We start from the raw sequence: 27332 nt of genomic DNA on the forward strand, positions 1-27332 counted from the left end.
ACGTGCATGTTAACTACAATTTAAGTTAATGTGTATATATATACATTATACATTATACATATGTATATACTGTATACATGCATGTATACATGTATAACACATATGTATATACGTATAACACGTACGTTTACATGTATAATACATTATATATAACACATGTACGCATATATGTATAATACATGTATAATGTATTACATTATAATTTGTTGGCATTACTTTGGATAAAGTGGACAGAGGAAGCGTCTCGGAAAAGTGACACTTCAGACCCGACCTTGGTCTTCAGGAGGCTTTTAAGGAAAGATACCTTCCCACAAACCTAGTTTGGAAAAAGCTGGCTAAAGTAAAAGGGTATTTAGTGCGCACAGGGGCCGCTCCCTCATCGCCTCGACTGACACTGGACAGTTCCCGGCCACCGCCACTAGAGGGCGCCTTGGCCCCAGTCACTGCCACCGTGACACCTGGTACCGTCCCCCCCTCCCCCCCCAACCCCCCTCCACCGCCTCAAGGCCCCGAAGTCCGGAGTAAGGACAGAGGGCAAGGGAGGCGCTAGGAAGCCCTAGTGAATCGCGAGGGGTCAGCAGGTCCTCAGAGAGAGGACGTCCTCAAGATCGCAAAACCAACCACTGCCGTAAGTCCTCATTCCCTTCGGGACAACCCGCTTCCGGCGCTTTTAAACAAGGAAATACTGGCTGCATCCAATCCTGCTCCTTCTTTCGCCACCTAGTTAGCATCGGTTCCTCGCCAGGGGAGCCTCAGACAGGCCGTCTATGGATACCAATCAGCGCTCAGGAAAGACGCATGCGTTCTGGAACGAACGTGACGTACAGTGAACTTTGACCTGAAGACGACCTCTTTCCTTCTCTCCCGCCCTCGCTGTGAAGATGGCGCTCTCCAGGGTGTGCTGGGCTCGGGCTGGTCTGTGGGGTTCGGCGGTCACCCCCGGACCTTATGTCACCCGGAAGCTGCAACTTGCTCGCCCTCGCGCTGGCCTGGCCTGGGGGGCCCCTCGGTGAGGGACGTGGGAGAAAGGAAAGGTTTCTGATGTTCAGGCCCTTCCAGTCTCTCAACCTTGTTTGCATGGCTTTTCTTAATTCTTAGCGTTACACGGCCTAGCCCCGGGTTTTTATTCTGCTCAGAATTCGCACCCCGATCCCTACTAGTCATATGGCTTCCTGACCCGCTTCAACTTTCAGGGCTCCATATTGTCCGAATCCCCCACGTATTCCGAGCTTTCAGCCTCCCTTTTTCTACTCCAGCTTTACGGCTGCTTGTCTGGATCCCATCTCTCTGGCCTTAGCCTGCTGTTCAAATGGTCCCTCAGGCCTTGCGCTCCCTGCAGACTCATACCCACACCCAACATTCCTTCCCGTCTGATCTTTCATCTGCCCGATCTGTTTTTCTTTTCTGATCGCTTATCTCTTCCTGAGCCCAAGATCTTCCTTGGATTTCAGAAGTTTCAGGCCTTAGCATACATTCCCTGAGACCTGGTGTTTTACATTAGTGTGAACGGACTCCAGGACTGATGCCCAGATAGTCTCTTTGATCTTCCTTGTAGGTCTTCAAACCTCCACCTTTCTCCAAAGGCAGATGTGAAGAGCTTGATTTCTTATGTGGTGACCAAGACCAAAGTGATTAATGGGAAATACCATCGTTTCTTGGGTCGTCATTTCCCCCGCTTCTATGTCCTGTACACAATCTTCATGAAAGGTAAAACCAAAACAGAAATCCCTTGAATCAGTTCATGAGCAATGTCAAAGAGTTAGAATGAGTAAGAGTGTTTGCATGTTCTGCTATGTGATATGAGCTGGGGGGGTGGTTTCTGTGTCATAAATGCTTGAGCGTGAAACGAATTCTTTTAAGTTAGCACTTCTGGAGAATGTTTCTAGAAAAGTATTATGACAACAACTTCTGAGAGCATCCGGAGGGGGATGCCTATAGGTATTTTTGCACTTTTCTTAACCATACGCAGCTGCCTATTATGGAAATTCTTTGACATGCACCAGGCCAGACGTCTATGGCTGCACAGACCTGCCCTGTGATTTATCAGTGGACTTGGCCCATAAGCAGATGTGGTTTAATGGTTATCACAAATCTATAGGTAGCGTATTGTGGAAATTGCACTACATATACTTGTTTTCTGGATGTTTTCATTAAAATCAAAGCTGAGCTAGTTACTAAGAGATGGTATAATGATACATGTCCACTCTGGTGCCAGACTGCCTGTGTTCAAATCCTAGCTTGTCACTGGCTATGTGATTGGACTAGTTACTTAACCTCTCTGTTCCTTGTTTTTTTCATCTGTAAAATACAGCAAATAATAATAGAACCTACCTATTGACCCACATGGTTGTGAAGATTAAATACATCAATATTTGTAAAGTACTCATGGCCTGATCATAGTATGTGCTCAATAAATGTACCTCTATTATTATACTCTGTACTTTTATCATAACACCAATTACAACAAAGTACCATGTTGTCAGCTGTGGATATTATCATGATTATTACTAGCTTCATGGAAAATCTAAAGTAGAAATAGAATGGCTACTTTCTCTGCTCCCGGTTTATAGCTATGATTAAATGAGAAAAAGGTCCGAAAAAATATTTTGGTTGGTTTGTTTTTAGGCTTTTGATTGTGTAAAGTTTTAAATGTACACAAAAGTAGAGAGAATAATGTAATGAATTTCCATATACTCAGTCTCACTTCAACAGCTACCAACTCATGGCTGCCGGTCTTACTTCATTTATACACTTGCCTTCTCCTGTATAATTTTGAAGCCAACCTACACATTATTTCATTTCGTTCATAAATATGAAAGCATTTTTAAGAACTAAAGCCCTAGATAAAATGTAAGAATAATCATCGAATGAAGAGAAAAATTGAACCATAGAAATCTGTTGAATTATACTATTTCTAAAAGTGTTCTAGAAAGAAGATAAGTTAATATCTGGTTGGGGAAAAGATAAGGTTAATTGAGCAAGACTTCCTGAAGTTAGGGAGCTTTTGAATTTTTTTTATTTCTAAATGTTTATCTCTTTTAAGAGAGAGAGAGGGTGCACACGCGTACAGCAGGTGAAGGGCAGAGAGAGACAGGGAGAGACAACCCCAAGCAGGCTCCACCCTGTCAGTGCAGAGCCTGATGCGAGGCTCAAGCCCATAAGCCGTGAGATCACGGCCTGAGCTGAGATCAAGAGTCGGACGCTCAACTGACAAAGCCACCCAGCACCCCTTGAATTTTCATTTTAAGGAGGGAGCAGGCAATGAACCAGAAGAGGGAGACCATTCTATAGTAGATCACAGAAGGCCGGCTTGGCTGGGAGATAGGTGTTGTGTTGCGGGGGAAAAGAATGAGAAAAGAGATACAAGTTGGCCTCACAAGAGTTTTAAGTGTCCTAGTTTAGAGCTCTGATTTAGAGTAATTTTGGGGAGCGACAAGTACGTGCATTGGGGTTAGACATGGAGTAGGGACCTGTGGTAAGATTCACACTGGGATAACATTACACTCTGTCCTCTACTTTAATGAGGCAGGATTGCAGATGTTTTGGGCTGATGCCAAAAAGGCTAGAAGAATAAAGACATATATGTGGAAGCACAATGTAAAGTTTCATCAACTTTCATACCGGGAGATGGAGCATTTGAGACAGGTATGGGCCAGGGGCAGATACCCAGAAGTTCATGGTGAGGTAATTAAAGTTAACTAAGATCTCAAGTGTTTTTTGTTTTGTTTTGTTTTTCCTTTCCTATCTTGTTCACCACTGATCATCCTTTCCCCTCTGCTGTGAGATCAAAGTATCGAACTAAGTAAGAACATCGGGTTATTGGTCAGAATTGGGTTTATTCGGAGTTGTAGCCCTCTATAACAGAGCTCCATAGAGATTCTGGCATCCTTGCTGAATGAAAGTTGTGGACACTAAAATCGAGTTCATTTCTGATACATAAAAATCTGCAAGGATCCCAAAGGCAGCAGGAAAGTAGTATTTGGTAGTGACTTGATGGTGTTCACTTTGGTGGTGACTTTGAAACTGAGAGCGAGAACCTGGGACCCATTTGGCACATCAGGAAGAATTTGTTGAGAGATTTGGTATAATGTCAGGCCCTGTACTAGACATTATTTGGGATACAAAAATGAACAAATCAGGGCTTCTGTCCTCAAGGAATTTACCAACTAGAGGTAGATAGAAATAAGCTTGATCCTTCTCTGGGCTGTAATAGAAATTTACTGCACAGTGTTGGGGAGGGATTGTCCATTGTATTAAGAACTTACTTGGGTTAAAACTGCGTCTGTGTTTATTTCTGCTTAGTTCCGCCGAGACGTCACCAAGTGTCTTTTCCTAGGTATTATTTCCATTCCACCCTTTGCCAACTACCTGGTCTTCTTGCTAATGTGAGTACAGACTTCTATCTTCCCAGCGTATTGAAGATATATAGATTTTTTTTTAATTCAAAATTATTTTAAGAAGAACTTTCCATTTCAGAAATAGGCAGAGATTATCACATTTCCTGCTCCAGTCTTCTAATTAGCCACACTTGGTAACACTTGGATTACTGGGTTAGCTGTAGGTGTAGGTAGCGTAGACTTTTCCTGCCTCTCAGCTGCCTCTGTGTGTTGTGAAATAAGATTATGACCTTTTCCATCATCCCTAGAGGCAGCAACCCACTCCCTGAGAGGCTTAGCAATTTGGGACAGTTTTTTTAGGAGAGAAACGCATTTCATATCCTGATCACATAAATCTTTACTTTGTATCCAAACACGACACTTTTGATGATTGATTGATTGATTGATTGATTGATTGATTTTTTAAGTTTATTTATCTTGAGAGAGAGGAGAGAGAGAATCTCAAGCTGGCTCTGCACTGTCAGCACAGAGCCCAATGCAGGGCTAGAACTCACAAACCGTGAGCCGTGTGACCTGAGCCGAAGTCAAGAGTTGGATGCTTAATCGACTGAGCTACCCAGACCCCCCCCCCCCCCAAAGATGACACTTTTAAACTTTGATCTTGTGTGTTTTAGTTATCTGTTGCTACATAACAAACAACCTCAAAGCTTAATAGCTTTTCATGGTTTCGTGGGTCAGGAAATTGGGCAGGGTTCAGGTGTGTGACTGATTTTTCTCTTCCGTGTGATGTTGACAGAAGTCTCTCAGTGATATTTAGCTGATGAATGGACTGGTCTGGATGATCTAAGATCACTCTTATGTCTGGTGCCTTAGCAGGGATGGCCGGAAGGCTGGGACTGTCAGAGTGCCTATATGTGGCCTCTTTAATATGGTGGCCTCAGAGTAATAGGACTTCTTACATGGCAGGCAGCTCAGGGCTCCAAGGGTGAGTGTTTCAGCAAATAAGAATCCGGGTGGCCTTTTATAACTTAGCCTTGGAAGTCACAAAGACTCACTTCTGCTCTGCTTTATTGGTTGAATCAGTCACCCAGATTTAAAAGTAAGGGGGACATAGACCTTCCTCCTCAATGAGAGTGTTGCCAGAGAATTTGTGGCCGTGCTTTAAAACCACCACACATGCGGAAAATGAATTAAAAAACAAATTTGACTTTCACATTTTGTATACACATACGGACTGTGCAACAGCTTGAGGTTGTCACCATCACATATAATGACCAGCTCTGTCTGCATCTGTCTCCCGGTCTGTCCAGCATATGTTCTTCAGATGCTTTGGTTCAAAAGGAGTCATTTTATCCAATTACTGCATGCGAGGCTATTCCACCACTGCTTGCTTTCACAAACCTCAGTAATGTTGCTTGAAATTGTGCTTCCGTGTCTCTTAAACCCTGGTCTGAGACTTATTTACAGAACAGTGACGTAGGGAGTAATGTCTCCATTTCTTCTTCCTAGTATTCATATCTGCCAAATGCTTTCTTAGATCGCTTTGAAGATGCTGGTTTCAGCAAGTGACATTGTGATTCCTTTTCCTTTCAGGTACCTGTTTCCTAGGCAGCTACTGATCCAACATTTCTGGACCCCAAAGCAACAAATTGATTTCTTAGATATCTATCATGCTCTCCGGAAGCAGTCCCACCCAGAAATCCTTGGCTATTTAGAAAGGGTTATCCCTCTCGTTTCTGATGCAGGACTCCGGTGGCATATGACAGAGCTGTGCACCAAGGTATTCCTCTAGCTAACCCTTCCTGCAAACTAGGACTCTTGTTAGATCCAGTTTGCACTAAAACTAGGAAAGAGAGCCAGTCAGGAGCTTCCTAACCTCTACCAATCTCTTGGCTCTCCCAAGATACAGCATGGTACCCACCCAGCAATACATGATATCCTGGCTCTGAGAGAGTGTTTCTCTAACCATCCTCTGGGCATGAACCAACTCCATGCTTTGCAAATGGTGAGCACTTCGAGGCTTTCTCTGTTCCGCAGCCTCGCCTTGCCTCAGGTTCTGTGTATGGTAATGCCGTGCTGACTTTCTCCTCCTGTGTCGTTGCGTTACAGAAAGCCTTGAGTCGAGCCATGCTTCTCACACCTTATCTGCCTTCTTTCTTGTTGAGACACCGTTTAAAGACTCATACCACTGTAATTCACCAACTGGACAAAGCTTTGGCAAAGCTGGGGATTGGCCACCTGACCCCTCAGGAAGTGAAATCGGTAAGAATTTGATGGCAATATCAACCCTCAATCCTTGGTGGGCTTTTGAGCTCACAGGACTGGGGGCTTACAGAGACCTCCACCATGTTTTGGTTGTTAGAACAAAGCCCAAACTCTTTATTCTTTCACTTCGTTTCTGTGTCTTTTTTTCTCAGTGAACTCATGGGAGGGAATTGCCCAGAGTAGTTTTGGCTTATGGCCTTTCAAAAACCAGGGACACTGTTCTTTAGACCTACTATTTTTGGTTATATAGTCCTCTTTGCTTGTCTTCTTGTCCATAGTTCAGATTGCCACAGAGAAAGGTTTCTTGTGGGGATGAGATTGGAACTTACTTAGAGGTTTTGAATTATTAGTGGGTTTACAGTTCATGGCCATACTTGCTATGTGATTATTGAGGACTGTTTCTCTTCTGGGTGATAATAGGCTTGTTATCTTCGTGGCCTGAATTCTACCCATATCGCTGAAGAGAGGTGTCGAACTTGGCTGGGAGAATGGCTACAGATTTCCTGCAGCCTGAAAGGTAAGACCCATCCCTGTGGTTATGCCACTCAAATTCAAATAATTTTTATATTTTATTCTGAGATTACTTTGGAGTTGATGAGTGAGTACTGTGAGACCCTTATCCTGTGTATAAACTCATTTGCCTACAGGGGCTAAGCAGGTAGTGAAGTAGACTGTGCAAGACAAGAGGCAGTAGCGGGGACTTGGGGGAACCAAGACTACGTGCATGCCAGTCTGAAGCAGTTTCTCAGCCTCAGCACTACAGATGCTTCGTCCTGGGGGCTACCATGTGCATTAGAGGGTATCTAGCAGTATCCCTGCCCTCTACCCACTAGATGTCAGTAGCGCCCTCCACCCCAGTTCTGATCATCAAAAACGTCTCCCAACATTGGTGGATGTCCTGTGGGGGAAGGGGGAATAGAATTATCCCGGGTGAGAAGCGCCAGTCTAAAGGCATTCAAACTCAAAACAGAAACACTTGGAGCACCTGGCTGGCTCAGTCGGTAGAGCATACAACTCTTGATCTCAGGGTTGTGAGTTCGAGCTCCACGTTGGGTGTAGAGATGACTTAAAAATAAATCTTGGGGCACCTGGGTGGCTCAGTCGGTTAGGCGTCCGACTTTGGCTCAGGTCACGATCTCACGGTTTGTGAGTTCAAGCCCCGCGTCGGGCTCTGTGCTGACAGCTCAGAGCCTGGAGCCTGTTTCAGATTCTGTGTCTCCCTCTCTCTCTGCCTCTCCCCTGCTCACACTCTGTCTCTGTCTCTCTCAAAAATAAAACGTTTTTTTTTTTAAGTTTAAAATAAAAACAAATCTTTAAAAAAAAACCCCACAAAATCAAAAACAACTGGCTAAATAAAAAGTATCTGAGGGTGGGTATTAGGCCTGTGAGTCACTTATTGGAACCTTTGGCTGGGCTTTGATGTTTTCTAAGCCTGTGAATAGCAGGGTAGGCCTACTAATCTCCTTGGAGCCAAGAAATGTTTCCAGAGCACCAGCTTCTAGCAGAAGAATCCCAAGGGTGACAATAGTTAGTGTTCACTACCATTAGCATCTCTGAGTTTTCTCCCACCAGCACATGAGAGGCAAGAAGTGAGGATGAGGAGAAAGGAATACCTGGTGGAAGGAAAGGACAGCATACGTGGCAGGGACTGGGGTGAAGCAGGGGACCTTCAAGAACAGTAGCCTCTCGATGTCACACCTCCCTGCACTTGGCTTCCCGACTCCAGGATCAAGCCCTGCCCCCTCCCCCCCCCCCCCCCAGGTGACTGTTCCCTGGCCAAACCATTAACATTGATGGTGTTTTCAGAAGCTGAGCTGTCCCTCTTGCTACACAACGTGGTCCTGCTTTCCATCAACTACACCGGCTCAAGGCGCTGAATGAACGTGGAGCGGGTGGCATCATCCTGCAGTCACACAGTACGGCAGCGTGGTACCAAACAGCACTGGCCGGCAAAGCATCTGTGTGCCCTGGCGGGGGTGTGCGGGAGGCAGAGGAGCAGGTGCCCGCGGGCTTCCCAGCGTGGTACCCTCGAGGGAGGGAGCTGGAACCGAAACAGACCCTCTTACCAGAAGTGTCATCCCAACTTCCTCACCATCAGCCAGAGCCGGCAGCAGCCTCCGTACTGGGCTTTAATTGTGACGTTTTGAGTTCAGATCCTAGGAAGTGAGCTTTTGCCCCAGGTGGGGCAAGTCCTAGCAGCCTCAGACTTAACCACTGCCACATTCTTTACAGCTGGGTTTTTGTTAGTTTCCGGCTGGGGAGGGGGGCAGCCCTGTTGAAACTGGAGCATTTACATCTGTGCGTGTCCTTTGATGCTGCCCTCGATCCTTTTTGTGACCAAAAATAGGCTTTTTATTTTTATTTTTATTTTTGGTCCCCTCACTGGGTTAACCACTCCCTTTCCAAGTCCATGAAACATTTTTTTTTTTTAAAGCAAATAGTTATTCATATATGGGAACATTCTGATGGCAACGATGCAAGGAAATACAAGTGCCACTTGACCCTTTCCGTGTTTATAGCCTTCACCCCACCCTTGTCTTAATTTCCGGGCTGTGGTGCAGCCTCCACAGATCTTAAACTCTGCTACCTCCGCTGAGTTGCGGCAGTCCGGCTGTAACTGCCGGTGGCCGCCTTTGGGCCCTGGATTAAGCCTCCAAGGCACTAACGACCACCCTGCTTGGGAGCCCGGGAGCGGTCTGCGTCGAGAGTACGTTGGGTTTAGCTTTTGTCCCTGTACACTAGTGACGTGTAATAACTTATTGTTAAATGCATGAAGCACTGTTTTAAAGCCAAGTAAAGACTGCCTGAAACCAGTTGCTGGAAGTGACTTCTGCATACTCGGAGGATTTTGCTAAAACTCCTTTGACAAGACGGATGTAACCTAACTAATGGAGACGTAGTCGGTTGGGATAGAAGCTTCTGATGGGATGGAAGTTCTGAGGGAACGGATTTGACACTGATCCTCTGCTCGATTTTAACGCGATAACCAGGAACAGAGAATTTTATATATATTATAGATACATACATAATCTGTAAAAATTATATATATATGATTGTAAAGAAAACAGGATTAGCAGATGAGCCCCCAGGGTACGGACTATAGACAGGGAAAAGCTTCAACAGGGGAGCATCAGGCGTGCTCCAGCTTGGGTGCATAAGGGCATACGATGCACGTCAAGTTCTTGACGCTCCAAAGAGAATGTTCTGTTTTTCCATCGTAAAACATTTCTGTTGTTAACATTAATATCTAACTGACCTAATTGGTTTTATATACAACGCTGGAGAAGCACCCTTTGTCTAACAAGTAACTAAGTTGTGGCCTGCCAGGATAAAGAATAACACACCATTCTTTTGAATATTTCTTTAATATTACATTTAAATATTCTCTTTAAATACAGCATTATCACAATGTAAAGGACCTAAAAGGCAAAAAAAAAAAAAAAAAAAAAAAAAAAAAAAAAAAATTGTTTTCAGAGAACCAGACAAGCTTTGGATTCACATTGAAAATACTACCTGTGTACAGTATATGAGAAAGGAAACTGGAAAATCTTAAGAGTTGCAGTAATAAGAGATTTCTTTTATCTAGGCCTAGACTGAGTGGGACTGAAGCCGTACGGTCCTGTGATCAGAGGCCTAGGCTTAGCTTTTCTAGCAACCATGAGCGAGAACTGTGTCCAGCTCAGGTAGCACCAGAAACGAGATGGACTAGGTTGTAGAAAAGGCCCTTTGCTTAACAAGACAGTTAATGCTCAGTGTTAATATTTCAGCATTTAAAAACTTGGGATCGGCGGGAGTCAGAAGTGTTGTTCCTGGAGGGACGGACTTGGATTAAGAAACTAGTTTTTCAGAAAAATCAAATCTCTTGGGGGCTGGCAATGAGTTTAATAATGAGATTCCAATTCTTGGCTTGACCCCAAAGGCTAAAGGGTCTCTTACCAAGCAGGTGGAATCCACTTCCAAAGGTGAGGCTGGAGCCTTCCTAAGGAGGGAATGTTTAGAGCCCACGCTCCCCTCCTGATATAAGCTTTCAGGAAGAAAGTCAGTTTGCAGTTTAAGCTTCAGCCTTGTATTCAAGGGGATGGCAGATCGTGGGGGAGTGTGGCTTGGCTTGGGATAGTGTCTACACCTCGGGTGCTTAAGACTCTCTTGTTTTGTGAGGCTAGAGGATGGGGAGGGACAAGGTCTTGTACTGAAGAACTCCCCTCCAAATGTAAAACCAAGCAAAACCAGGAATGAACTGGAGAGGCAGACTGGGTTAAAAGACGTATCTGTTTAAGTACAAGGCCTCACAGGCTCAGTTTAGAGATTTTCTAGGTGAAATGTTGCTGTGACATACATAAAGAGTGCGTTCATGTCCCACAAGAAAAGGCTTTGTGAGCAAGGTAAGTAGGAAGAGTTCTCTCCCCACCAAAAGCAAACAGTTTTCCACTTGTTCTTTCTTGGTCAATAAACCATACCAGAAGTGAAGTGTGATGTAAAGGATGCTAGTGGAGAGTGTTTTTTGCTCCCTACTGACTCCATTTTAAAATGGACGCAAAGAGAACTAATAAGAATTCAGCGGTGTTTAGCAGAGCGCATCCTAGAACATGAGCTGGACATAAGAAGAACGGGAACCGTGTCCCCCCATGGAGGTAAGACCCGAATTTGAGTCCCACTCTATAGATCTCAAAAGTAACAGTCAGAAGTTGAACTCTTTGGAACCTGGGAGCTGTGTGTAGCAATTAAGAATTCGTTTGGCTTCCAATTTTTATGTATCAAGTTGGAGGGATCCAATAAACATTTGCAGTTGTCAGGGTGGGGGGGCTGGAATAGCAAAACTCTCTTAACCCTGTATATCCAAGGACCACAAGGGTAGTACAGAAAGAAAAGGACAAAAACTAGTTGGTGACTTTAGATTGCCACGTCCTGCATTCCTTTAAAGCTCAAACCTCCCAGAGCGGGGTGGGGGGACTGTGGGTGAAAAAGCAAGCATGGCACAGATCAAGTCCACTTCTTTGCAGACAGCAGCCTTTTCCTGCTGCCTCTTTCGGACACAGGCAATGCTCCATATATGCCTCCTGTGGGACGTGTGAGCCCCGGCCTGAAGCTGCCTGACGGAGCCGGCATTACACAGGCACAAGCCTCAGGCTCTTTAGGCCACATCCCCAGCCAATCTAGCTTTTTCTTCAAGGGAAAAAGAAAGGGGGGTGGGGGAGACAAATAGGCAAGTTTAACTCTAGTACCTAAGAACATGTGAAAGAAAGAATTCAAGTTACAGACCAGGAATCCCCAGTGTGGGGAACAGGTCGGAGGACACCAAACGTGTCAAATATTAACTTATTTACCAAACGGGGGGCCAGGGAAGGCAGGTTAAGTTTTTCTAAATTCTGGAGGTTTTCTACAGAAGCAGAGACCCTTCTACCCGTTCCTCTCTAGATCTGGCCAGATGGTACTCCAACTGCGTTACGCACCAAAGCGGGGCATCAGGGTGACCGATGAGAAAACTTGAGCTTCTTCCCCACCTGGAGCTCAGGAAAGGAGAAGGGAGCTTTGCCACGCTGTTCAAATTATTGCGTTCTGGTCCCTACATAAAGAATAGCTGCTCGAATTACCCAGCTTCTCCTGTGAGATCCTCGTTCTTTGTTCCAACGGCCCAGAAAGCTCAGTATTCAGCACTGTGCGGCCTCCTCTGCCCCAAGACTCTCCCCACATCCAGCTAGGACCGGTCTCCTTGGTTCTGTTTACCCTTTAAAAAATACTCGTACAAACGATTCTTTCCCACCCATCCCCCAAGACCCCAATAAAATAACATGGGCGTAGCAGCTGCTTCTACAGTTTTGTTTTGAAACGGTGTTAGATAAAATAAGGGAATAAATAGAGAATGGGTCAGAGGCAGAATCTCCATCCCCGGGTCACACTGCCAGAGGGAGTTCTAAGGAAGAATCTTCGGGGGGCCCGTCCTCACTCTGCTGTGAGGTTTTCTCCACCACACGGCCCTCTTCATGGTCCGTGCGGAAGGGGAGGCTCGAGGGGGACCAAGAGGGGCGGAAGTCTTCGCTCTCAGGCTCGTCAGGGTTACAGCCTTCGGGCACTAGCGCCTCTAGGGTGGACGCTTTCCCCACTTCTGACTTACACAGGGCAGCTGGGTCTGTGGGGCTACAAGCCACCAGTGAGGTAACTGGGAGAGAGAAGACGTTCAGATCCTTCTCCTTGGGGAAAGAAGGCGGGACTTCTTCCGCGCTAGGCTCTCCTTTCACCCCCAGGACTGGCCTCTGCTCCACCTGATAGTAGACCAGGGGCCCACCGTTCAAGTAGGACGGGCTGTTCACTGCCGAGGCGGCCGGGTGGTCTGAGTTCTCGGCGAAACACAGGACCGAGGAGCCCGGGGGCAGCTGAGCCTGGATGAGGATGGGGGCTGTGAGGCCCGGGCACAGCTCTTCGGGCACGGCCAGCGGCTCCTCCAGGATGCACACGCCCAGGCTCTCGATGCTGGAGTCCAGGCTGGCGCTAGAGCCGCTGGAGTCTTCCTCTGCCTTGAGCCGCTCCAGTTCCTCTGCACTCTGCAGGTGCATGACCGCCGTCTCGTTCTCAGCAATGAACTCCTGGAAGTCCTGTGTCTCGGAGCCCTGGGCTCCCGTCAGGCTGCAACCGGCGGCGGGTGAGGGCTCCTCGTCCGGGGCTGGCGGGCGGCTCACCTGCCGCTTGCTCTCCAGCTCCAGCTTCATGATGGTGTGGAGGTAATGAGTCCGGACCCGGATCGGATTAAATTCAATGCGCCCCGCCATGTTCCCACAGCCATCCCGGGAACAACCGCACGGAAAGGACATGCGATCCACCTGAGGAGGGGACAAGGAGGTTGAGGGAAGATGAGGCCAGCAGATTTAATAACGGAGATAGGAGACGTCAGCTGGCAAACACGGGCAGCTGGGATTTGAGGTCTTCTTACAAGAGGAACAACTAATTCAAAGCGTAACGTGCAACGTGGTGACCTAAGAGCATGAGGTGGTAGTTTTCAGACCACTCGCGTTCTGATTCCAGCACAGCCATCAGTTAGCAGTTGTGACCTCGGGAAGGTCCTGTATCTCTCCAAGGCTTTGTTTCCTCTTCCAAATAAAGTGTAGCCAAAAATCACGTCAAAGGGCCTTTCCAGTTAAAAAGTCCTGAGACCACCTCTCTGAATGCTGACAGTTCTCAGAGTGGAAGAAATTTTTGTGCCTCAGACTTTCCCAGAACTTACCTGGTGTGTCGAGAAGACAAAGGCTGGGGCCCAAGCCTAGTGCCTTCTGCAACGACAGGCGTGGGAAAGGAAGTAGATCTAGCTGGTCCAAAGCAATCATACATTCCAGGGAAACTAGCGAAAGTGCCTTAGTTTGCTAAGGTGCTATCGTGACAGTTCCAACAAAATAATGGCCAGCTTTTCACTGCCTGCTTCATTTTTCCCTGATGGTTGGCCAGTTTAGTTCTGAAACAGTTATAGACCAGGAATATGTAGAAAGGGGATCTACTCTACCTCCTTATTGGATCCCAAAAGGAAAAAAGCACCCCCCCCCCCCCACCAAAAATAAAATAACATCAGCAAATATGTACAAACACACAATGTCTTCCTATGATATCAACTTCTAGAACTCTCCATTCCAGTCTTAAGAACAGTCCAATTCTTAGGACTATTCTCAGGACTGTAAAACAGAATGATATATTAGGGACTTCAGTCTGAAAAGCAGTATTTGGCCAGATCAGCTAGAGCTATTACCTGCCTAAAATTAAGAAACAAAAGGTTGGTTAGGAGCCATTCAACCAGAAGGACTCAGCACCCACATCCTACAAGTTCCAGGTAGATTTCATCCTCTGGGATGGTACTACTCTTTTCAGTTGGGCTAGGCCTTCTAACCTGTCCCTCGTCGGAAGGCCAGGTGGGGAATGAGGTCTTCCATCTTTTAAGATCCTGGACGTAAGGGGTGCCTGGGTGGTTCAGTTGGTTAAGCGTCTGACTTCATGATCTCACAGTTCTTGAGTTCAAACCCCACGTGGGGCTGTCAGCACAGAGCCTGCTTTGGATCCTGTCCCCCTCTCTCTCTGCCCCTATCTCACTTGTTCTCTCTCTCAAAATAAATAAATTTTTTTTTTAATTTTAGAAACTTAAAAAAAAAAAAGATCCTGAACTTAAGATCCTGGACTTAACCTCTGCCAGGCCAAGTTTGATCCTAAATTACAGGATCCGAGAATTACTTTGAGTTTTACAAAATTGGGGTAGAGGTCCTGTGAGTGAAGATAAAATCTAAAGGCCTAACTCAGCTCTCTGCTTCCTTTTATCTCACGAAATCAATATTTAAGGAATAGCTAATGGTAAACTTACTAACCCCTGTTCCCTGTTCCCCCATTTGCGGACAGCTGCCTCTTCATCACCTCTGAGGTGAGAAACACAGAAAAGGTAACTGCTATCTGCATAGCCTAGGAATCCTGCCGTGCTTGGTTTTCTCCTTGGTGGAGGAGGGTTATGGAGCTATGGAGTGTTCACACTCACGGGGAATCCACCCACGGGTGACGGGCGGCCTCCCGTGTTCATGGGTACCCGCATCACGTCCCCCAGACTCTAGAGTAGATATGCTCTCTCAGGTCGACTTGGACTCACCTGGCATTTAATCCCAGCCTGACTACAGGCACAGGCTTCTGGGTCACAGTACAGGCGACAGTCGCAACCACACTCTTCCCGTGACAGGCGGATGGCTCTAAGCTCCTGTTTCTCTTCGGCATCGATGCGGTGGACCCCCGAAGCCCTCAGCAAGGCTCGGCGCCGCTTGGTGGGCAGGGGCTGCAGGAAGAAGTAATCATCCACCTCCACGTTTTCCACGTCAATATCTTCATCTGAAACATCATCCAGGGTCAGGCCGTCAGCCTCCACTGACTCCACCGTCCCATTCTTGGTCAGCTGCCAGGAGACAGGGAGGACAGGTTAGCCTCGAGTATTTGCAGGCACCTCCTCACAGTGGGTGTCTAGAGCAGCACAGTCCAACTGAACCTGGTGCGACGATGGAAATGGCCATGCTGCTCATAGCACATGTGGCTACTGAGCACTGGAAATGCGGCTAGTGCAAATGAGAAGCTGAACGTTTTCATTTCCTTTCACTTTAATTGAGTGTAGTATAAAGAGCCACATGGGGCGCCTGGGTGGCACGGTCAGTTAAGCGGCCGACTCTTGGTCTCGGCTCAGGTCATGATCTCACAGTGCACGAGTTCAAGCCCCGCACTGAGCTCTGCGTCGATGGTGGGGGTGCTTGCTTGGGATTTTCGCTCTCCTTCTCTCTGCCCCTCCCCCACTTGTGCTCCTTATCTCTCTCCCAAAAATAAATAAACTTAAAAAAAAAAATAGCCATGTGTGGCTAGCAGCTACCATATTGGATAGTTTAAGAGAATAAACCTAGAGCAGGAAGGCAGGAAGCCTTATGTAGCTCTGTAGTTCTAACACCTTCCTGTCAACACCGGGTATCACCTTGGTAGATCAAAGTTTCTCAAAACCCGTGTCTCATCCTCCCTCCTAGAAGATAATATTCTTCCACGAATATATTCTCCATTCCCAGACTTGTGTCCCTTAACTTCAGCTAACTTGCCTTCTAACACAGGGAGGAGAAGGTCTATCAATGGCTAGATATTCCTTGGATGGATAGAGAACATTGCAAAACACCCTTCAATATGTACCCCCAAAGGACCCAAAACCACATTCTGGGAAGAAGACGACACTCAAGTGTAGTACAAGGCCACCGGGTCTTTGTCAATGAGCCTAAATCTTCACAGTGTCAACAATGATCTACATACACAGAAGAGCTTCATTTCATTGGGAGGAGGAAAAAAAAGGAGCAAGTTGTTAATGGCTACCCAAGAAAGCTCTCACTTCCGGCCCACGGTCTAGAACATATTCTTTCTCCTGATACTTTTTTGATTGCAAAGAAAAGCAGTACGTGAGGCAGGGTGGCTTATATAGCACTAAGGTACCATCTACAGGCAGAAATCTGGGTTCTCTGGGCTAAGAAGGATAGCCAGCCAGAAAAGGGAGTCTTAGTGGAAGGACAGTGTGAAGACAAGCTGGCTGAATGAGTTTTGAAAACTCACCAGAGAATTCGAGTGAAGAAAATGAGACCTCATCATCTCCAGAGCTCTGGAAGCTACTAGCAAGCTACTGGAGGGGCTGGCTTACTTCATCAGACAGCCACAGATTGGTGCTGGTAAAGGAACAGCTCCTGGGGGACGTGATGCAATAGGCCTGGCTAATAAGCTCCACACCTGTTGTGTTTGTTTGTGGGAAGGTGGGACAGAGGAGACAAATACAGTGGTGCTTCTGGAGGTTTCCTGGTCTGTTATTTCTGTACCAGGCAGACCAACAATGAGGGGCCTTTCTGCAGACCTTGGGATCGCCCCTGCCTATTTCACTGGGGATGGCTTCCTCCTCATGGCCTCCTCCTCACCCTCCCTCTCGCTGTCCTCTCAAGGGAAAGAAGCTAGAGATGCAATAGAAAGAAACCCACACAAATGTAAGGATGTAACACGACAGAGGTGGCATTTCAAATCAAGTGAGAAGAGTCCTCTGGCATTAAATGGTATTGGGACAACTGGATATTCTTTTGGGGGAAGAAAAAAAAAAAAGTTAGATTCTCAATTCATACTACCCATAATAAGGCACTCCAAAGGAACGAAAGGCCAAAATTAAAAAGAAAAATAACTGGGGCACCTGGGTGGCTCAGTTGGTTGAGCATCTGACTTTGGCTCAAGTCATGATCTGATGGTTTCATGGGTTCCAGCCCCATGTCGGGCTCTGTGCACCGACTTCATGGAGGCTGCTTGGGCCTCTCTCTCTGCCCCTTCCCCACGTGTGTGTGTGTGTGCGTGTGCGCGCGCACGCGTGCATGTGCGTGCGCACTCTCAAAATAAATTTAAAATTTTTTAATGAAAATATTAGAAAAATTATATATAATCAAAGCTACAGAGCACCAGCAGTTTTTTTTTGTTTTTGTTGGCAGCCTAAAAGGAAAAAATACCAGATGGCACATGGGCCATGCAAAAGATGTATCTTTGAGATCAACAGGGTCTCCCCTGAAGAGCGCTAAATAAAGATAGGAAAACTTTCTAAGAGCAAACTGGACCTGGGGAGAGCAAAGGCAGGGTTTTCTCTTGACACAGAAAGATGTACCAGCTGCCACCAGTGCTGCTGTTCGCGAAGTCTGCTAATAAGGAGGAATCCTCGGCCAGCCTGGAGTTTGCTGAGCTCTGTCCCCAGACATCCTGCAAGGGGGGGCCACAGAACAGGATGGAATCCTGCTGTGACAGGCTATGCCTCTACCGGATTTAGGAGACGGGTTTCTTCCACGGAAAGGGAAGAAAGCCTTCGTCGCAAATGACGGGAACAGTGTTTATTTCCCCAGCTGTTGCTATAGCAGCAGGAAGGTGATAGGGTCAGTGACAGAATTCCTCAGACACAAGAAAGGGACGCCTCAATGTCATTCCAGTTAGACAAACAGGTGTAAGGCTTTGGGAGTCGACTGAGGGAAGGAGACACGGCTCTCACAGGGGGAAAGGGATATCATTAGTCCACATCCCCTGCCGTCAGTTCTCCGACCACACCACAATCTGGTGTGGCTCATCAGGGGGTCACCCGCAGCCCTGGAAATAACGCAGCCACCTGTCTTAATATGGGTCAGCAGGCTTCGGGCCCACAAGAAACTTGGCCGGGCCAGAAGCAGTGTTCTCCAAGTTTGGAACTAGGAACTCGGGGGGACCTTTTTGCGGCCTGGTGGAAAACACGGCTGTGGAGTGCCAGGCAGTGCTGAAAGCAAACGGGTAGCTGTGAAGAGCCATCCTTCGAGAGACGGGTCTTCTTCCAGCGCTGCTCTCCTACACTGCGAGAGCTGGCGTGGCCTCAGCGGCAGGCCCGGGACCATCCACAGTGAAAGAACTATTTGGCTACACTGTCATTTACACATAAAAGACTATCACCTCGAGGTGACGGGGGTTATAGAAACAGCAGGGTCCTATCAGAGAACGTAAAGGATCTAAAACCCGTTCTGGGCATTGGGACAACAGACGATCATTTGACAAGAAACTGAAACACTGTGCTTCCTCAGATTCCAAGGGTGGCAGACTCGAATGTTTGTAGATAGTCACATTTTAAACTTTTTAAAAATCTGCTGAGGGTAGGGAATTCTAGGGCAGCCATTTTGCTACCCTGTGTAGACTCCCCGCCAGAGACCAGAACAATGGTGTCTCAGACTGAGATCGGATTCCAAATCTGGGATGTCTCGTTCAAAAGATCTGGAATTTCTACGTGCCGAGGGCAGCAAATTTAAAACAAATAAATAAAGAATCCAGAGACCCAGATGGTTTTCCATTTTATCTCGGAACGCGGTTAAATACCAGATCCCAGACCCCTTAGGCACCTTCATCTTCTTGGCATGGAGCTTCTCCTCCTTCAGGTGTTCACGAAGAATCTCCCGATGGTTCACCTCCTGCTCCTGAGCAAACTCACAGAGCGTGTAGCTGCGCACGGAGTTATGGCGCTGGGCCATGCCCAGAGAGCTCCCACCCTGGCTGGGCACACTCGTGAAGCCTTGGCGTCGGGCAAAGTAGTAAACGGTCACCTGGTCAAAGCGCACATTCTTCCTCCGCAGCTGCTTCTGCCGCTTGAGGATGGATGTGGCTGAGAAGGGAGCACAGAGCAGTGTTACTAACCCAGGAACGGCCTGCCTGGCGGTCTCGTTCTTTCTCATTCAACTAAGCTCTCAACTGTTGCCCAAAGTGCTCTCTGAACCTTGGGAAACTTCTGATCGTCACATCATAAATGCACGGTTGGGAGGGGCCTTGAACATCAGCTGGTCCGAACCACTGCCTCCAGACCGACTTTACCCACACAGATGACCACAACATCTAATTTTGGACATCAGCTGGGAAGAGGACATCTAGGCCATCTTTTCAGGATGTAACAATCTATATAGCTTCAGTCAGTATGGCAGCAAGTAACCACCTGTGGCGATTTAAATTTCAGTTACTCAAAATAAAATTTAAAATTCAGCTCTTCAATTACACTAATCACATTTCAAGTGCTCACAGCTACGTACGGCTGATGGCTATCATACTGGACAGTGCAGATGTAAAACTTTTTTTTTTTTTATTTTAAGAAAGAGAGAGTGTAAGTGGGGGAGAGGGGCAGAGGGAGAGAGAGAATCCCAAGCAGGCTTCACACTCAACATGGAGCCCAACATGGGGCTGGATCTCACAATGCCAGGATCATGACCTGAGCCAAAATCAAGAGTCAGACACTCAATGGACTGAGACACCTAGTACCCCTAGACCATTTCTATCATAAGAGAAAATTCTATTGGACAGTGTGTATAATCTATAGCAGAGGATGCTGTATTTCTTTAAAGGGCCAGATAGTAAATACTTTAGGCTTTGCAACTCGGCCGCAACTACTCAACTCTGCCACTGTAGCATGAAATCAATTACAACGTGTGTGGCTGTATTCCAATAAAACTTTATTTACAAAAACAGGCAGCGGGCCAGATTTGGTCCATAGGCAACCTCTGATCTACAGAATCCGAAGTTCTGGGGCACCTGAGTGGCCCAGTCAGTTAAGTGTTGGACTCTTGATTTCTGCTCAGGTCATGACCAGATGGTTGTGAGATCGAGCCCAGCATGGGACTCTGCACTAGGCATGGAGCCTACTTAGGATTCTCTCTCTCCCTCTTCCTCTATCCCTCTCCTGCTCTCATGTGGAAGTTCTTTCCAAGAAATTAATTGAGCTATAAGAATTAAGAAATGTGGGGATGCTTGGGTGGCTCAGTTAGTTAAGTGGCCAATTTCGGCTCAGGTCATGATCTCACGGTCCGTGGGTTCAAGTCCCACATCGGGCTCTGTGCTGACAGCTCAGAGCCTGTATCCTGTTTCGGATTCTGTGTCTCCCTCTCTCTCTGCCCCTCCCCCACTCTCTCTCTCTCTCTCTCTCTCTCAAAAACAAACATTTTAAACAACTAAAAAAAAAAAAAGAATTAAGAAATCTGGAGTTTCCCCAGTTGTCCAGGCAGTAAGCATTTATGTCCTACTAGTGCTACAATTGTGTGGAACTCGGGTGGGCAAGGGTAGTATCCTGGACTTCTTCAATTTATTTTTTTTTATTTTTTATTTAAAAAAAATTTTTTTTTTAACGTTTATTTATTTTTGAGACAGAGAGAGACAGAGCATGAACGGGGGAGGGGCAGAGAGAGAGGGAGACACAGAATTGGAAGCAGGCTCCAGGCTCTGAGCCCTCAGCCCAGAGCCCGACGCGGGGCTCGAACTCACGGACCATGAGATCGTGACCTGAGCCGAAGTCGGACGTTTAACCGACTGAGCCACCCAGGCGCCCCTGGACTTATTCAATTTAATTCAGCCCATAGGTTCCTGGGAACCTATAAAACATGGCATAAGGAAAATCAGCTAGAGGAAGTCAGACCTAAGTCTATGATAATAGAGCAGTGAAGTCCTCCAAAGAGCGAGGTTGGGCTAAGAGTAGGAAGATTATGGTTAAGGGAAAATCCCCAAGCTGGACAGAAGAAGCAGTCGCAAGGACTGCAATGGGCTCTGATGCTTGGGGGGGTGTGGGTGCAGGTGGGGGGTAGAGGGGCTCACTCACGTGTGAAGCTGGCAGTTGTAGGAGGATTGAGACTGTCACAGCTGTCAGCACTGTCACTGCTGGAGATCTCATCATCGGAGTTGGAAACTGATGAGCCCACATCCACATCATCAAACTTCCTCTTGAGACCCGAGCCCGTGAATGCATCCATTGGTTTCAAAGGGGTTTCCTTGGGGAGCCCACGGCGTTGGCCCCAAAGCCCCTGCTCACCACCAGTTAGCCAGGCGCATTAGGATTCTGCCCAGGGGAAAAGAGGAATCAGCACTCCTGTCCTGAGACAGACCTCCCTCCCAAGTCTATACACGCGGCTCTCCAAATGAAGAAACAAAGTCCCTGAGCTAGCACTGATGTCTGGTCTCTTGTGACTAGGTCATTTCTCTACCTATTCTGGCCAACGTTCTCCTACTTATGTTTCCCTTCAGTCCCAGGCACTCTTAGAATAATGAGATGAGTAACAGCAGCACCCTTCCCAGCAGAGTGAAGGCCTTTGGTTCCACGCCAGCTGGGCTCTGGGTTTCACTAGCCCGGGGATAACGGTAGCTGCTCTTGTGCTCACACGGGAGAGCTCTCCCAAGGGGCCAGGAGGAGGGACTGGGGATCAAAGGCAGAATTAGGCTGTGCCTAAACCTAAACGAGAGCCAATTATTTCTCCTAGGGAAAATTTGGCCTGGCGTTTCCCAAAGTGTGTACATTAAATAAACTAGTTCCATGGATATTAATAGCCTTACGTGGAAATAGGACTGCCGTGTCCAAACAGTTTAGAAAAGCGCTATGAGAGGATAGCTTGAAGGCCTTGAATATGCCAACGAGCACGGTGAAGCGTGAGAGCCCACAGCTAGTGCAGTGTTCCACACACCCGATTATGGAAGAATCTCAGGGGGCAAATGAGCCTTGGATCGCACATTGGGAAACACTGCTCTCGGCCCCAAATTTCACAGTCTATCAGAAGCCAGGGAAACACTTTACCTAGATCTTCACAAGGGTGAAGATTCTCACCGGCCTCCTACAAAGATCAAATGTGGTTGTAAAGAATGGACTGAAGATTAGAATCTGCACTGCCTTCGAAACCCAGAAGCTTTTCCGATCTCACATAGCTCCATATAATAGGGCTCGGCTGCTCTGCCATCATCCCCTGTGCGAGGAAAACTTAGCTTTACAATCTTAGCCCCCTGTAAAGAAACCAGCGAGGGGAAAACAAATAGCAAAAGAAGTGACAATCGACTCTGGTAAAGTCAATACGGCAGGCAGTGTTCTCAACGTGCCACACGAGGGATAGTCCATTTCCCAGGTACAGATCTCTCTCCTTCTCCATCTTTGGACCTAAGTTCCCAAGAATATGAATCTGCTCGAAACAGAAATGCTGTCAGAGCCGGAGCCACATGTGACGATACGAAGCCTCCCTGCTTTGCCTCAGTAATGCCAGAATCTCCCCAGACTATGATCTCACTAGTTGCTAATTATGCAGCAGGAATAACAACACTGCCCAGAAAGACAGGGCTGCGTTACTGCAGAGCAGCCACCCAGAATATACTGTGGTGTCAAAAGCTGCCTGCTACAGAGCTGTTTTTCTGGACTGAGTCTCTCGGAAGCAATTTGCCTGCTCCTGGATCAGCTCTACTTAGTCAACCAGACCTAATGAGTACTTTAGCGAAGAGATTTCCTGATCTCTCTGTGCAGATCTCATCAAAATTCTGTATTCAAGTCACAAGATGTACCTAGGAAACCTCAGCCATCATAGGTCTAGACAAGCACATTCCTGAAATACACTTGGCCAGGAGGAAAAAAAAAAATAACCAAGTGCTTGATAAGAATTGTAATGAAATTCAAAAAGGAGCCCAAAGTATCGATTCGGTTCTTTGGGCTACTGATCTTACCATCAGAGGTCACGTTCCTCGCACATATTAAGAATGGAGAGCGCCAAGGACTCTTTAATGGGCTAAGACTTCAGCTGGGTTTAAAGATACCTATTAACTAACAAATTTCTTCCTTGCATTCGACATGGGGAGGTAATCTTTCCGACTGAGAATTTGTGTGGGTGATGTTTAAAAAAAAGAGAGAGAAAGAATACCGTTGACCACTGAACCGAGTTTTTTCTTCCCCACTTAAAAATCTTATCAACCACATAAAAACTCAGACTGAGCTGAAAGTCTGCTCTTTTGAGAAAGGGCCTCAGTCTAGCTTCAGTTTTAACTGGTATCTTTAGTGTTGCTACTGGGAAGGTGGCCTTTTCCTCAGCCTGGAAGCATGAGGGGGATCTCTGACCAGAAGCAAACTGTGCGCTCCTGGTCTTTCCTCCAGTGTCCCTTTGCTTCCAGTATTGTGGGCTCCCTTTGAATATTTCTCTTTATGCCCTGCACGAGTTTGGGTTTGGTCCAAAATCATCTTTATTATTAAAATTCTCGCTGTCTTAACCCAGCTGCCCTCAGGGGTAGCACTTCCTCTGGTGCAGCGAGGACTGCTGGCTACTTGTTCCATTCTCCTTCGCCCCTTTTTCTAGGTCTTCCCCACTTCCACTTCTGGAAGAGTGGCTTCTGGGCAATCGTAAGAGGCAGGTAAGAAAGAGGGGGGGGGAAAAAAAGAAAGAAAGGATGTGAAACCTAGGAGAAAGATATTTTCCTTAAAACGCCGGAGAATAATCTGAACCTATGGCTCTATGTGTAAATAATGTGCATACTGATTTAGCTCTCCTAACGCTACCCAGGATCTGTTTGCGTCACTTTTTCACTCCATTTTATACATATATTTATATATACAAATACATACATGTATGTATTTGTATACACACACACACACACACACACACACACACATATATATATATATATATATATATATATATACATATACATACACACAAAATCCATCAACTCTGTCCTGACAACCAATAGAAGTTTAAATTTCAACCCAGCCTTCCTTACCCAACTCTGGTGTGAACTCGACTTGTCAGGCAAAGATACTCCCTGGGCATCAAGAACAAACCTCCCATCCACTTCCCACAGTGGCCTGAAGAGACCTTTCTTTGCAACAGAAGCAACTAGAATAGGTTCCACACTTTCCAGTTCATCAAATCAACCTCTTTTCAAACCACAATTAGAAATCAGTCATGCCCACCTCTCTCAACCATTCATTGGCAAAGGATCAATGCCTGTGTATAAGAGAAACACTTGTAAGTTACACTCCAAGCACTTAAACCCAGACAGAAATAATGAAGGTGAGACTGGAAATGCAGGTCATAACTGACAGTTAACTGTCAAAATGACCAACTCAAACAACAAATGCTTTTGGAGAAAACAATGCAAACCTCTATAAAAGCTTTTTAATGACAGTGAAATGAAAGGTCAGCTGATACTTTCTGGCTACATACTTCTGCCTTATGGTCTTTTCTCAAGTGTGTCTGAGTATTTCTCAAAGGTATATGAAATAACTCATATCCAGAGTATATAGAAGATATTAGGCTAGCACCAAATCAAGATCTACAGCGTATGTGCATTTTAGTACTAGATCTAAGCCTTTTCACGTCTGTAGGATTCCTATCACTCCCCCCAAAACCAAAACAGCTTATGAGACTAGCAAAAGAGGGACTGTCCAGAAATAATTTTGTGGGTTCAGAGTGTATTCGCCAAGTTTAGGTAACAAAGGTCTCTCTCTTAAATGAGTATAAAATGACGAGACAAGGTATATCTCATGGGAGAAAGCCTCCCCACTCCACTGGAACCCAACCTTCTACTAAAGGTCAAGAGACAAAAATCTCTGGTAAGATCGTCAGGGTTATCTTCCATAGCTGGGTTAGAGGAAGGAAGGCTTGCTGCTAATTGTTAGGATAAACCTGAATAAGATGACCGACCCTGTTTCTCCTTTTACAAGATATTGCAGCTGATTCTCAAATACTATCAATTCCTTGGATCCATGTGTCCTTGTGATTACCAGGATTATGAACATATAAAGTGCTTAAGTGCAAACATACTGTTTAAACTAGGTATTTTAAGGAAGCGTCCCTCCAACCCTCCCCCCCCCCCCCATTCGCTGACACAAGGTTAGAATTTGGCTTTCCATGTCTAAACTACCATCGTATGGAGAACACAAGATCTTTGTGGGAGATGAGGAACGTGATGCTGCAGGAACCACTAACCCTCAAGGATATCCAGTCATTGATAACTCTGGCACACACCAACATCCTCCTGGCTTGGAAATTAGCAAGATGTAAAGTCAGTGAAGAAAATGAAAATGTGAATCAACTATGGGTTTCCCTTAAACTGAAAACTGCAGGACAAGAGGACACTGTGTCTCTCGGGGATAACTTCCAACATTTCATATTGAAGAACGGTTTGCGTGTCACGCTGCCACTCTAACCCCTTCAAAAAAAATAATAAATCAAGACCATGGCACTAAAAGGGATGGATGGCAGTCAGCTGCGTGTTTGGGCCTGTGAAAAAACGATCGAGCTAGCAACCAGGGCAAGTGATGCTTTCGTTTTCCCCCACAACGCCAGAAAAATGGGAGACATCAGGAACCAGAGCTGAAAAGGGCATGTCAAGGCATCAGTTCCCTTTAATGGACACCCCTGCTGAACCCTTCAGCTCCCAACCCATTTCTCTGATTCCTGCTAACCTTCCCGCTCATTCCAATCGTCTGCAGCCCCTGCCCAGCCTTCCTCATCCCTTCCTGCCTGCTACTCACAAATTCCCAACCACTCCTCCCACATTTTCCTCTATTCGCCCTCCCCTTCCTTCACTTCCCTCCATCCTACATCATCTCCACTCCATTCCGAACTCAACCCTCATCCGCAATCCTGCCAGCTTCCAAGCCGCCCATCGGTCTCCCCCGAGCTGCCCCCGCAGTTCGGGCCCGCGTCCTCCGTGCCCCTAGCTCCCACGCCTCTCCCGACTCTTTCCCTTCCCAGCGGCGCCCTGGCTCCCCGCCCCCCGACCGCTCCCGTCCGAGCCTCCCTCATTTCTGACCCCTCCATCCGCGCAGCTCTGGGTTGACCACTCCTCCACAGCCGCCCGAGGGCCGATCCCGAGAAAGGACGAGGCGGCACCCTCCGCCCCGCACCCCCAGGCCCATTACCGGCCCCGCCGCAGCTGCCTCCTCCCGTGATGGTCTCTGCCGCCCCCGCTGCCGCCGCCGCCGCCCTAGCCCGGGTGGGAAGGAGAGAGGAGAAAGCGAGTCCCGGGCCCGCGGCGACGGTCGGGGAGTTCCCAGGGCGGCAGGGCTGGGAGGGAGGGCGGGTGGGCAGGTCGGCCGGCAGGCGGCGGAGGGCGGGCGGCTCCAGCAAACTCAGGCGCCCCCGGTAGCAGACGCCCAGAACCGCCCCGGCTCCGGCTAACAATAGGCTCCGGCCGCAGCGCTCTGGCTCTTATAGGCGCCGGCACGTCCTGACCGAGCCCCGGGGCATGCTGGGAAATGGAGTCTACGTGTCGGCCCCACGCCCGCGGCATGCCGGGAGTTGAAGGCGGCGACAGACACAGAGCCGAAAGTCGCCGGCAAACAGGCTTTGGAGGCGGTGTCTCTGCTGCAGTGGACCCTGGGAGAGCGAGTTGGGCGCCGCTGCAGCCTTTTAAACAGGAAGAGGGACAACCTCAGCTACAGATCTTCAATGACTAAACGAATCTCCATCTAAAGCTCCGCTTTTTCTTTCTCCGGGACCACTCTCCTATGCCTAAAGAACATAATCCCCCTTATGCGCACTCATGGGAGCTTAGTCTTAAGCAGCATGACATGCTGCAGCTTACGCAAGGTATAGAGAAGAAAATGCAATGTATTGAGTACTGCAATACGTATTGACTGGTTGATTTAAGTGTTTTATGTCAAAAGTATTCCTACGTGGTCTATGATCTTCACAACTTTGCAATTCATTTTTAAGATGGGGAAAACGAAGACCCAGAAGTCAAGTTATATGTCATTTGCCACGGACACTCTGGTTTCCGATCTCACTCAGAATAGACGTTATGTATGTCTCTTTGACTTCTAAGTCAACCTCCCCTCCATCCTGTCATCTTGTTTCCTTCTACGTTTCCCCTCCTGTACTCTGCTTTAACTACCCTGGACCACTGGTGTCCTTGCAGTTCCTTCAACAATCATGCTCTCAGCTCAGGGCC

General features: G+C 47.2%; 3 protein-coding genes across 20 annotated transcripts in view; 1 reads left to right on the forward strand and 2 right to left on the reverse strand.

Moving 5' to 3' along the window:
* Positions 1-738, reverse strand: part of SLC11A2 (solute carrier family 11 member 2) — a 52880-nt gene extending 52142 nt beyond the window's left edge. For 5 of the 6 annotated variants that reach the window (XM_078449869.2, XM_078449868.2, XM_078449867.2 and 2 more), the window contains exon 1: positions 622-738. The gene's annotated coding sequence lies outside the window, so the exon portion shown is untranslated. The remainder of the gene's footprint in view (positions 1-621) is intronic. The other variant, XM_078449870.2, reaches the window with a different exon arrangement.
* On the forward strand, positions 514-9415 carry LETMD1 (LETM1 domain containing 1). Of its 11 annotated transcripts, none has more exons than XM_060657616.3 (9): positions 514-628; positions 1556-1707; positions 3526-3645; positions 4303-4385; positions 5931-6117; positions 6241-6342; positions 6447-6599; positions 7023-7119; positions 8409-9415. In XM_060657616.3, exons 3-9 carry the CDS (start codon positions 3538-3540, stop codon positions 8477-8479), a joined length of 801 nt encoding a protein of 266 aa, XP_060513599.1. In that variant the 5' UTR covers positions 514-628; positions 1556-1707; positions 3526-3537; the 3' UTR covers positions 8480-9415. The 11 variants fall into 11 exon arrangements, with proteins under 11 accessions (XP_060513599.1, XP_060513598.1, XP_060513606.1 ...); XM_060657615.3 differs by having other exon boundaries at positions 515-628; positions 3530-3645; XM_060657612.3 differs by lacking the exon at positions 514-628 and adding an exon at positions 848-1009 and having other exon boundaries at positions 1535-1707; positions 3530-3645.
* A 533-nt stretch (positions 9416-9948) lies between these two features.
* On the reverse strand, positions 9949-26593 carry CSRNP2 (cysteine and serine rich nuclear protein 2). Of its 3 annotated transcripts, XM_060657605.3 has the most exons (6): positions 26302-26593; positions 22201-22366; positions 21235-21471; positions 19004-19263; positions 15211-15507; positions 9949-13417 (listed from the first exon to the last, which is right to left on the reverse strand). In XM_060657605.3, exons 3-6 carry the CDS (start codon positions 21383-21385, stop codon positions 12494-12496), a joined length of 1632 nt encoding a protein of 543 aa, XP_060513588.2. In that variant the 5' UTR covers positions 21386-21471; positions 22201-22366; positions 26302-26593; the 3' UTR covers positions 9949-12493. The 3 variants fall into 3 exon arrangements, with proteins under 3 accessions (XP_060513588.2, XP_060513586.2, XP_060513587.2); XM_060657603.3 differs by lacking the exon at positions 22201-22366; XM_060657604.3 differs by lacking the exon at positions 22201-22366 and having other exon boundaries at positions 26193-26593.
* Between the last annotated feature and the right edge of the window lie 739 nt (positions 26594-27332).

The sequence above is a fragment of the Panthera onca genome, chromosome B4 (genome assembly GCF_046562875.1).
Source record: "Panthera onca isolate mPanOnc1 chromosome B4, mPanOnc1 haplotype 2, whole genome shotgun sequence".
NCBI lineage: Eukaryota > Metazoa > Chordata > Mammalia > Carnivora > Felidae > Panthera > Panthera onca.

Coding starts and splice junctions, on each gene's coding strand:
- LETMD1 (XM_060657611.3), top strand. CDS start 882: ATGGCGCTCTCCAGGGTGTGCTGGGCTCGGGCTGGTCTGTGGGGTTCG. Junction 4,386..5,930: donor TACCTGGTCTTCTTGCTAAT/GTGAGTACAGAC, acceptor TTTTCCTTTCAG/GTACCTGTTTCCTAGGCAGC. Junction 6,118..6,240: donor TGACAGAGCTGTGCACCAAG/GTATTCCTCTAG, acceptor GGCTCTCCCAAG/ATACAGCATGGTACCCACCC.
- CSRNP2 (XM_060657603.3), bottom strand. CDS start 21,385: ATGGATGCATTCACGGGCTCGGGTCTCAAGAGGAAGTTTGATGATGTG. Junction 19,264..21,234: donor TACAACTGCCAGCTTCACAC/GTGAGTGAGCCC, acceptor CTCCCTTCTCAG/CCACATCCATCCTCAAGCGG. Junction 15,508..19,003: donor TCCATGCCAAGAAGATGAAG/GTGCCTAAGGGG, acceptor GTCTCCTGGCAG/CTGACCAAGAATGGGACGGT.